Source organism: Haliotis cracherodii, unplaced genomic scaffold (assembly GCF_022045235.1).
Source record: "Haliotis cracherodii isolate W230 unplaced genomic scaffold, xgHalCrac1.p SCAF_4, whole genome shotgun sequence".
Classification (NCBI taxonomy): domain Eukaryota; kingdom Metazoa; phylum Mollusca; class Gastropoda; order Lepetellida; family Haliotidae; genus Haliotis; species Haliotis cracherodii.
This window is the reverse complement of record NW_027266297.1, coordinates 55,815,640-55,827,462: the sequence shown is the minus strand read 5'-3', so window position 1 is coordinate 55,827,462 and position 11,823 is coordinate 55,815,640. Positions and strand designations below refer to the sequence as shown.

General features: G+C 45.2%; 2 protein-coding genes across 2 annotated transcripts; both read right to left on the bottom strand.

The window, feature by feature from the left end:
• Positions 1 to 1,086: 1,086 nt before the first annotated feature.
• LOC139479498 (uncharacterized) lies at positions 1,087 to 1,518 on the bottom strand. The gene has a single exon (XM_071262345.1). The coding sequence runs from the start codon at positions 1,516 to 1,518 to the stop codon at positions 1,087 to 1,089; it is 432 nt and encodes a 143-aa protein (XP_071118446.1).
• Positions 1,519 to 4,065: 2,547 nt separating this feature from the next.
• Positions 4,066 to 5,552, bottom strand: LOC139480354 (uncharacterized). The gene is made up of 2 exons (XM_071263417.1): positions 5,488 to 5,552; positions 4,066 to 4,632 (listed from the first exon to the last, which is right to left on the bottom strand). The coding sequence occupies exon 2, from the start codon at positions 4,627 to 4,629 to the stop codon at positions 4,087 to 4,089; it is 543 nt and encodes a 180-aa protein (XP_071119518.1). The 5' UTR covers positions 4,630 to 4,632; positions 5,488 to 5,552; the 3' UTR covers positions 4,066 to 4,086.
• Between the last annotated feature and the right edge of the window lie 6,271 nt (positions 5,553 to 11,823).

Genomic DNA, 11,823 nt, shown 5'->3' with positions numbered 1-11,823 from the left:
CTCAGGTGTGTACCTATTTCTCCCTCTACCCGCCTCTACGCCCGTGTTCTCCCTTGGGCGTGTACCTATTTCTCCCCCTGCTCGCCTCTACGCCCGTGTTCTCCCTCAGGTGTGTACCTATTTCTCCCTCTGCCCGCCTCTACGCCCGTGTTCTCCCCCAGGTTTTATACCTATTTCTCCCTCTACCCGCCTCTACGCCCGTGTTCTCCCTTGGGCGTGTACCTATTTCTCCCTCTACCCGCCTCTTCGCCCGTGTTCTCTCAGATGTGTGCCTCTTTCTGCCTCTGCCGGCCTCTACCCCCGTGTCCTCTCTCAGATATGTGCCTCTTTCTCCCCCTGCTCGCCTCTACGCTCGTGTTCTCCCTCAGGTGTGTACCGCTTTCTCCCTCTGCCCGCCTCTACGCCCGTGTCCCCTCTCAGATGTGTGCCTCTTTCTCCCTCTACCCGCCTCTATGCCCGTGTTCTCCCTTGGGCGTGTACCTTTTTCTCCCTCTACCCGCCTCTACGCCCGTGTCTTCTCTCAGATGTGTGCCTCTTTCTCCTTCTACCTGTCTCTACGCCCGTCTTCTCCCTTGGGCGTGTACCCCTTTCTCCCTCTATCCGCCTCTACGCCCGTGTCCTCTCAGATGTGTGCCTCATTCTCCCTCTGCCCGCCTCTGCGCGCCTGTGTCCTCTCTCACACGTCTACCTCTCCACTCGTAAAAGGCGACTATATATGCAGTTCATAAGAGGCGACTAACGGGATCTGATGGTCAGGCTCGCTATCTTGGTTGATGCATGTCATCGTATCCCAATTGCGTGGATCGATTTTCATGATGTCAATCACAGGACTGTCTGGTTATTTAGATTCGATTATTTACAGACAGCCGTCATATACCTGGAATATTGCTGTGTGCGGCGTTAAACAACAAACAAACAAACAAACCTCTCCATCCAACACCCCATCTTTCTCTTCGCCCGCCTCTTCGTTGGTTCTCTTTCCCACGTTCTCTGCAACTGAAGTTTTTTAACACTTAGCACCGGTTATTACTGTTTGCAAACTTAAAAAGTTCGAAGACTGCTTTTGGATGATAAACGGAAAGTGACTCAGTGACTGGGGTCTGAAGTTTGGACGGGTGACTGGCGTCTGAAGCTTGAGTCTGTGACTGGCGTCTGAACCTTGGGTCTGTGACTGGCGTCTGAAGCTTGGGTCTGTGACTGGCGTCTGAAGCTTGAGTCTGTGACTGGCGTCTGAAGCTTGAGTCTGTGACTGATGTCTGTGACTGGGGTCTGGAGCTTGGACATGTGGCTGTGGTCTGACGCTTTAGTCTGTGACTGGGGACTGGAGCTTGTATGTGTGACTGGCGTCTGAAGCTTGAGTCTGTGACTGGCGTCTGAAGCTTGAGTCTGTGACTGGCGTCTGAGGCTTGGACGTGTGACTGGGGTCTTAAGCTTGAGTCTGTGACTGGGGTCTAAAGCTTGAGTCTGTGACTGGGGTCTGAAGCTTGAGTCTGTGACTGGCGTCTGAGGCTTGGACATGTGGCTGTGGTCTGACGCTTTAGTCTGTGACTGGGGTCTGAAGCTTGTATGTGTGACTCGGGTCTGAAGCTTGTATGTGTGACTGGGGTCTGAAGCTTGGGTCTGTGACTGGGGTCTGAAGCTTGAGTCTGTGACTGGTGTCTGTGACTGGGGTCTGTGACTGGGGTCTGGAGCTTGGACATGTGGCTGTGGTCTGACGCTTTAGTCTGTGACTGGGGTCTGGAGCTTGTATGTGTGACGGGTCTGAAGCTCGAGTCTGTGACTGGGGTCTGAAGCTTGGACGTGTGACTCGGGTCTGAAGCTTGAGTCTGTGACTGGGGTCTAGAGCTTGTATGTGTGACTGGGGTCTAGAGCTTGGACATGTGGCTGTGGTCTGACGCTTTAGTCTGTGACTGGGGTCTGAAGCTTGTATGTGTGGCTGGGGTCTAGAGCTTGTATGTGTGACTGGGGTCTGAAGCTTGTATGTGTGACTGGGGTCTGAAGCTTGAGTCTGTGACTGGGGTCTGTGACTGGGGTCTGTGACTGGGGTCTGGAGCTTGGACATGTGGCTGTGGTCTGACGCTTTAGTCTTTGACTGGGGTCTGAAGCTTGTATGTGTGGCTGGGGTCTGAAACTTTGGTCTGTGACTGGGGTCTGAAGCTTGAGTCTGTGACTGGGGTCTGAAAATTTGGTCTGTGACTGGGGTCTGAAGCTTGGGTCTGTGACTGGGGTCTAAAGCTTGAGTCTGTGACTGGGGTCTGAAGCTAGGGTCTGTGACTGGGGTCTGAAACTTGAGTCTGTGACTGGGGTCTTAAACTTGGGTCTGTGACTGGGGTCTGAAAATTTGGTCTGTGACAGGGGTCTGAAGCTTTGGTCTGTGACTGGGGTCTGAAGCTTGAGTCTGTGACTGGGGTCTTAAACTTGGGTCTGTGACTCGGGGCTGAAGCTTGAGTCTGTGACTGGGGTCACAAGCGTGGGTCTGTAACTGTGGTCTGGAGCTTGTACATGTGATTGTGGTTTGCTTGTTTGTTTGTTGTTTAACGCCACACTCAGCAATTTCCCAGCTATATGATGCCGGTCTGTAAATAATAGAGTCTGGACCTGACAATCCAGTGATTGACATTATGAGCATCGATCTACGTAATTGGCATATGATGACATGCATCAACCAAGTCAGTGAAGCTGACCACCTGATCTCTTAAGACAAGCACAGTCACTGTTTATTGCAAGAATGTGTGGCTGAAGACCTATTCTACCCCGGATCTTAATGGGTCATGACTGTGGTCTTGACTTTGTATGTGTGACTGGGGTCTGGAGCATGGATGTGTGACTGTGGTCTGAAGCTTCTATGTGCAATTTGGGTTTGAGCTTAGATGTGTGACCGAGTTATTCGACTTGATGACAAGGGGGAGCACATGCTGATGATGAGGTGACATCATCCCCAACACCCACACGAGACAGGGGCACAGTCTGATGACACCATCACGACAGCTGCACATGGTAGGGATGACAAACTTGTGCAGGCAATGCCAGGCATCTATGTCATAAGACATGAATGAAATAATGACCAACATATATATATACAAACTTCCACCATGTTTATAGAACATCAGCAATATGAAAATCTGTATTTCAAAGCAATTTGATAATATTCATTTCATCAGTGTCATCATGTACGTAACAGTTTGAAAATATATTTGTCACAGCACACAATGTGATTTAAACCATTCCACCAATCCTTGATGAAGTAACATTATTATGGACATAACAGTTTATCAGTGTTCCCCCCATGCTTACACTGACGTCATCTGCCTCATCTTCCTCATCATCGTCATACTATCCCTCAGTGATCCCACAATCTCACTGTCCTCTACACCAACCTCTACATCCAGCCTTCATGCTGTCTCCAGCGATCATAGAACTTCTTCCTCCGTGACTGCAGGCTGTCTTGAGCAACATCTAACAACCTCTTCCTCCATGACAGCATGCTGTCTTGAGCAACATCTAACAACCTCTTCCTCCATGACTGCATGCTGTCCTGAGCAACATCGCACAGCCTCTTCCTACCATGACAGCATGCTGTCTTGAGCAACATCTAACAACCTCTTCCTCCATGACTACATGTTGTCCTGAGCAACATCATATCTAACCTCTTCCTCCATAACTGCATGCCATCTTGAGCAACATCTAACCTCTTCCTCCATGACAGCATGTTGTCCTGAGCAACATCTCACAGCCTCTTCCTCCATGACTGCATGCTGTCTTGAGCAACATCTAACCTCTTCCTCCATGACAGCATGTTGTCCTGAGCAACATCGCACAGCCTCTTCCTCCATGACTGCATGCTGTCTTGAGCAACATCTAACCTCTTCCTCCATGAGAGCATGCTGTCCTGAGCAACATCGCACAGCCTCTTCCTCCATGACAGCATGCTGTCTTGAGCAACATTGCACAGCCTCTTCCTCCGTGACTGCATGCTGTCCTGAGCAACATCGCACAGCCTCTTCCTCCATGACTGTATGCTGTCTTGAGCAACATTTCACTATTGGCATCTATCTCAATATCTCTTCATCTGTGAACATATGCTGTTCAAGGGTCACATCTTGGAGCTTCATGCTCCATATTAACCATAGATCTGAACAATCTGGAGCCCGAACACACAGTCTCAAACGGTTCACCAACTCGAACAAAGCCAAGTTTTTCGAAGAAGTAGGCTGCTCCAAGCGCACTCTCCACTCTGACTGGCCTTCTAGGCTCGTGGGCTGCCATATGTTTGAGGGCCGCCTGCATCAGCTGTCGGCCTACTCCTGTCCTCTGGTGCTCAGGTTTGACAAACAGGAAAGTGATCATGTGGTAGAAGCTGCTGTCAAACATGGAACCTGCTTCATCCATGGACCGATCAGCCAGGCTAAAGGACAAGGCACCACATGCCACCTGGTGTCTCCGACCACCTCCTGACAGCTGTGCCTGCTCCACTACGTGTGAAGGGCCTCGGGTCTGGCGCTCAAATCGGTAGGCAAAGAGGACCTGATTGTCCTCCGGGACATCATAGACCTCATGGGTGACCTCGCGGGCCACCAGTCGGAATTCATAGCGTACCTTGTTACTGCGATCTCGAAGTTGGATCTCCATCACCTGAAACACATTTTTCAACAACATCAGTCAACATTATATATGCATAGTCATAGTCTCATTTATGAGATGCACTGGATCAATGACTATGAGCACATCATCAACAACCACGGATCCTCCGAAGTTGGAGCAAGCACTGCAGGCAGAGTATGTGATCATTGCCCAGGTCACAATTTGGGACCTGACTACTTCCAGTCATCTTATGGTGGCCATTCAAGATGTTGAGAACAGATGACCTTCACCTTGAAAATCTACTGTTCCATGTCAATGACAATGATGTGCGCCAATTTTGAATGATTGATTACCATCTGTTGATTATTTATATGGTATATAAAGTATACATCTAAAATCACCTTTGCAGGGGTTTTTTAGTATATTATCATAGTTATATTAGGTTTTGTTGTCATATATTAATTTCACTATTTTACTTTTATTTAATATTTGTGGATTTGACTAAAGCCCCCCAAAAAGAATTCACGTATCAATGTCTACATTAAAGAAAACACTAGTAATTCTAGAACATATCAATTTCAATTAGTTTTTCATCAATTCTTGACAAATATTTTGTTGAGAAATCGCGAAACGTATTAACACTCAATAGTTTAATCTATTAGTCTTATTAATAATGAATGCAAGCAATATCACGAAATACTCATAGATAAAATATCTAATCAACTGGGAAAGCGCCATTTGTGACTAGTGCGGATTCCGACTAGCGCTCTCACGGCTTTCAGTCAACAATAACATAGAGGCTGTTTACAACGTCTTTTTTTTCAGTACGGGTTTGTACTGAACTGCGAAACGGACTTGCGAGGCAATAAACACGACAGGCAATATTTCATACAATCTTAGACTCACGTTCCACACGTGCACCTGCAATATCTCCGTCGACTGGGTCTCAACTCCCGTTGGGACTGCCTTTAAATACAGGGAACAAAGAACAGAAGCACCGGTAGAAACCGGTAAAGTTACAAAACTGCACTGGTGGACTGTATAAAACCTCCCTAAGGTAATAAATAAATATAGGACTTGGTCACAACAAAGGGCACACATAATACATGTATATGGTTCCTTGACACATTTGTACCGAGGGGTTTTCGCCAGTGTCAGCATAAGGAGGACAAACTCTTTTGTATAAAACGATGTGTCCTTTAATGTTTTCATATTTTTAATTTAGCTATTATTGTAATTAAACCGACAGATTCTAGTACACCACTGATTAAATATTGTTGGGATTTGAAACTTTTCCTTCTAGAAAGTCTTAGAGGGTTTATCATCCATATTTTGTTTAAATATACAATAAGTATAGACCATGTATACGTTTTCTAACCAAGCAAATTGCAGCACGCTCTCATTCACTTTACAAATTCCAATACCTACAAATCTAAAAACACTAATAATTGTTATCGCCTGTATACAAGAACACATAGTTTATGAAAACATTCTTTAAAATAATTGTATTTTTTTCAAAAGAACATTTCCTCCTCCGCTGTTTTCATAAGGAAATTATACACTTGGGAATAGTTTGATCTAAACTTGCCTAGGTTCTTGGTAATATATAAGATATATTTTCTGGGAATTATATATCGGTCAAATATTGTAGAACATGTTCCCAGAAAATATATCTTTAATGACCACCATATTTTCCGCCTTGAGGTATTTTCTTGTAAGTGAGTGTTGTTTTGGACCGTTTTTACCTATATTCCAGTAGGTTCACCAGCAAGTTGCCCATCAATCGAGAGCAATATATCTCCATTCTATGTTGGTAAATAGAATGGAGAAATGACACACTGGGTACTCCAAGATAGACTTGCGTCATTCCGCTGAATTGAGATATACCGATCAGAGTGCGTGGGTCCTACTATTTAACGTCCGAAATCGTCCGAGAGGTTTCATCAGACGTTCGGGAGTTAAAAAATGAAGTTCAGTCAGTCAATAAAACATCAAACTTCAAATCGCACCCCTTTTCTCAATGCTTTTGAGATGTGTGTCAAATAGAATTCGGGATTCATAGGTGAGCAATTAGACTCAGAGTAAAGAATTATATGGTATTCGTGATTCAAGGGAGGAGGGGTTTGGCAATTTGTTATAATTAATACAAGAACACAATGATATAGAATACACTTCTTTGGTAGCATCTTTACCCCGGACGTTCTCGGACGCTCCATGGCGTTGCCCGGACGCTCCCGGACGTTGTTTAGTATAGGACCAGAGCGCGTGAGCTTGCGGGATACACAGATCTGCATGGAGAGAGTTGGTGATGTTTGCTGACGAGTGGTGTGGTCACGAATGGGGACGAGTCTTCTTGCAGCTTACAGAAAGTGATAACGAATGCTACAATTTCCAAACTGGTTCCACTGTTGGTTCGCGCAGCAAGAGTAACGCTTTTAGATTTGTTTGCTCGTTTAGTTTCCGTGCTCGTTAGATATACATAAGTCCATTCAACAACCACTCACTCCAAACCACTCCTTAACTCAAGACCGGTACCATATGGCACGAGCATAGAACATCTGCCCTTCTGACCAGATCCACTTTCGTCATGCACTGCTATGACGTAACATTGCTTGGTTCCTGGGCCCACTTGCACAAAGCGATCTTAGAGCTAAGATGATCGTAACTCCCATACTTTAACATAGGCTTACAATAGTTGTAGCGCTAAGATCGCTTTGTGCAAGTGGGCCCTGGTTCTCTGTGCGTGATACGCTGCATGCTCTCCATTCTGCTATATATGAAAGACTGAGGACCGTTCCGTAAACAATCAAAACAAAGAACTAGGAAGTGAGTCTTACCGATCAGTATCCCAGTAGGTAGTATTAAAATTTAGCAGCCGCATGTATTCAAGTTAATCTTAATAAGACTCAGAACATGCGTAATTTTGAGTTCATACTCGGAATCGGTGTATTGATATTATATACGCTGATTTAATTATGGTACTCGGAAAATACAATTAAGTCTGACTCGTATTTCGTAAAATCAATATAACACCGCTCTATTTATATTAATCTCCTTGTGGATTCCAGGATATACAGATGCTGCAAAGTAACCTCGTGAGACTAAAATAGATCGGGCGGTCGGGCTCGGTAATTGAGTCGTCCCCTATTGCATAGGAGCGAGTATGGTTTTACGCGGCTTTTAGCAATATTAGAAATAACATCGATGAAAAGTGGAGTAGTACCATGGCTATCCACTTACTTGATAACACATCCAACATGTACAACGACTGACATATGTTCATACCACAAATATTTGTGATGTATCACATTGAATTTAAGTTACCCTCAACGATATTTCAGTGTCATCAAACTATCTGTTGTAAATTTATTTGTGCACCATTAATGTATCATATTTATGAATATCTGTAATTTTTAAAGTCACATGTGGATAATTTTGAATGTATGACACATGCGCATATGGATTTAGTATTTTAGCACCTGTATCTTCACCACGTGGGTATTATGTTTTATATACTTGCCATAAGCACAAGTATGCCGCAAGTGATCAATAAGTGAGTGAGTGAGTATGGTTTTACGCCGCTTTTAGCAATATTCCAGCAATATCATTGTGAGGGACACCAATAATGGGCTTCACACACTGTACCCATGTCGTGAATCGAACCCGGGTCTTCGACGTGACGAGTGAACGTTTTAACCACTAGGCTACCCGACCGCCCTATTGCATAGAACGTTGCCCATGCTGGTCCAGACGCGATTATTTCCAGGCTGCCGTGGTATTGGCTGTTATGGCTGTGTGCGGCGTTAAAGAATCTTCACTCAGTCACTCAATAAGCTGTGTATTAATGTGTCTACGGTTTAATAAGCGTGTGTGACGTCTGTATCCCTAAAACATCAAGGTTTAACGGCGAAAGTCGATTGTAAGAAAGTGACGTGACGTGAAATGGGGTTCAACGTCGCGTCCAAGATTATTGCACTTATATAGCGACGTGCATGTGTGTGTGTGTTTGTGTGGCTGCTTGTACTAGTCCGGACTGATGCCGATTTATAGTGCTAGCTCACTGAGATACCATGCCGCAGTTTAACATGAATACCCCACTCAGACACAGTATACTGACTCCGAGCCGACCAGTCCTTGGTTAAGCCCCTTAATGCCGAGCGCCAGACAGGGTAACAACAAGTACCATCTTTTAACGTCTTTTGGTATGACGTGGCCGGGGATCGAACCCCGGACCTTCCGCTCTCCGGGCGGACGCTCTACCACTAGACTGTTAGAAAGTCAAGCATGGAGCGGTGGGGTCGCCAAGTCGTTCAAACATTCGCTCGTCCCATGGGTTCAATGTGTGAAGACCTTTTCTTATGTCCCCCGCCGTAATATTGCTGGAATATAGCAAAACCATATTCACTCACCCTGTATGGAGCAGGTAACAAGGATTGTGTTTGTCGTTTAATGCCCCACTCTAGATTTTACAAGCTATATGACGGCAACATGTATATTCATGTCTGGACCAGACAATCTTGTGATTGACATCATGAGCAACCTCCAACGCCGTCAGGGGAGGATGATGCCACACATGTAATCAACCGAGTCTGACCACCACATACTCGTACAATGTGTTCGCTAGGGGTAGTGGCAACACTGTAAAGGCCTTTAAATACTGTTGGTCCCAAGACTGAGACCCGCTTTAGAATAGGTCTTCAGCAACCCATGCTTGCCGTAAAAGGTGACTATGCTTGTCGTAAGAGGCGACTAACGGGATTGGGTGGTCAGGCTCACTGACTCGGTTGATGCATGTCATCGATCCCAATTGCGTGGATAGATGCTCATGATATCAATCACTGGACTGTCTGGTCCAGACTAGATTATTTACAGACCGTCGTCATATAGCTGGAATATTGCTGAGTGCGGCGTTAAACAACAAACCAACCAACCAACCCGAGGCTGAATAACAACCCTGTCAAACGATCTCGGCACCTGCATGGGGCTTGCTGGCCTGGGGCTTGCTGGCCTGTAGCTTTTGACTGCTTTTCCCACTCCGTCCCCATCCCTCATGAACGTTCTAAAACAATTCTGCTCTTAAATTGTATAATTCTGAGCATGTTAATGACTACAGCCCCTGTTCTATTCTATTTCTTAGTGCATAAGTATTCAGACATAAGATTACCAAGTAATCTGAGGAAGCAGTAACGATGAGAAATAATATGTGGAGTGCATCCTAAACCTGTCCAAGCCATGCTGCACCAGAATATGCCACTGGATCACACACGTACATTGAGTTCCATAGAAAACAAAAAGACCGCCTCCGTGGTCTAGTGGTAGAGCGTCCGCCCGGAGAGCGGAAGGTCCGGGGTTCGATCCCCGCCCGCGTCATATCAAAAGACGTTAAAAGATGGTACTTGTTGTTACCCTGTCTGGCGCTCGGCATAAAGGGGCTAAAACAAGGACTGCACGGCTCGGAGTCAGTATACTGTGTCTGAGTGGGGTATTCATGTTAAAGTGCGGCATGGTATCTCAGTGAGCTAGCACTATAAATCGGCATCAGTCCCGACTAGTACAAGCAGCCACACACGCACACACGTCAATGCACGTCGCTATATAAGTGCAATAATCTTGGACGCGACGTTATAACCCATTTCACCTCACCTCACATAGAAAACAATACATTACTAAACTTTAAGATAGATAATGTGAGGTGAAATGGGGCTTAGCTCCGCATAAAGATTAATGTCCTTATGTAGCGACCTGCATGCGTGCGTGTGTGTGCTTGTAATAGTCCGGAATAATGCCAGTTTTATAGTGTAACTTCCAAGAGCGCCAGGCAGGGTAACAAGAAGTACCAAACGAGTTAACATTTTTTATATGTGCATTGTGTGTCAAGGACGCCGAACCTGCAAAACCTCAACAATCACGTGGTGTGCACGGGTGGCCGAGTCGTCTAAGGCATCAAAATTCGCTGTGAAGAGTTGCGTCTCTTGGGCATGCCAGAAACCTATATGCTCGGTTTGAATTCCGGTTCGACCCGATTACGTTTCTAGGTTTGTTACCACCATACCCGGGCTCGTGGGTATCACCGAAGTGGTAAACGCCTGAGACCTGCATCAAGTCGAGCTTTTTTCTCACATTAAGCTGAAATGCTGTGATTTTACTTGAATTCTGTTCAAAGCGAAATTAAGTCCAACTCACTCTTTTGGTATGATGCGACCGAGGATCGAACCACCGACCTTCCACTACCCGGGCAGACGCTATATCCGCTAGACCACGGAGGCGGTCTTCTTTAAGATAGGAGGCAGTTGGGTTTGACGATGCTCTGGGTAATAGTTATATCACGACGTATCAGCGAAATGTGACAGCAAAGTTCAAAGAGAAACAGGTCTTAGGAATTTACCACTTTGATGAAGACATCGGACAACGGACATGGACGTGGTGCTGACAGACCAAAGATTCTGGGATTCGAACCCACGGGAAGCTGTCCCTGAAGGCACTCCAGAAGCCTATGATTGCGGGTTCGAATCCCGGTTCGCCTAGATTGTGTCTCTTGGTTTGTCAGCGCCATAACCGTGCTCATGATTTTCACCAAAGTGATAAACGTCTGAGACCTGAATCACCTCTTTTCTCCACATTAAGCTGAAATGCCGTGATATAACTGGAATAGGCCTACTGTTTAAAGCGGCGTTGAACCCAATTCACTCACTCACTCGTTCTCTATGCTGCATCGTCGCTCACATCAGCCCCAAATTCACTCACTCATAATGAAATCATTTTCTCAAAAGTTACTGGGATGATGCACAAGTAACTCAAAAATGGTATGCAATATTTAAGAAAGTGTTAGCAATAAGTGACAATGAATACAACAATTTATTACTACCATATCGCAATTTGCGATAGCATATATCGTAACATGCTCTAGAAAATAAACGTTGAGATTACAGTTGTTTGTTAACGCTGTGTAATTAATGCTCTGGACACATTTATACAAATGATACTGTAATGTATGTACACTTTTAGAACTAAAACCTCTATTTGCATATTCTGATTTATACATCGATCAACATTCGTCTGTAGGCATCAAAATATCACAACACTAGATATACTGTTACATTCGGATTCTAAGATTAAAATATCCATCGTATTCCGCATTATAGGATTCAAATTAAAGTACTTATCAAATATTTACAATCTTATCTGCCCCAGATGTTCTTCATCAATATTAATTAAGCGAGCGTGTGCCACACCAAGCTCCGT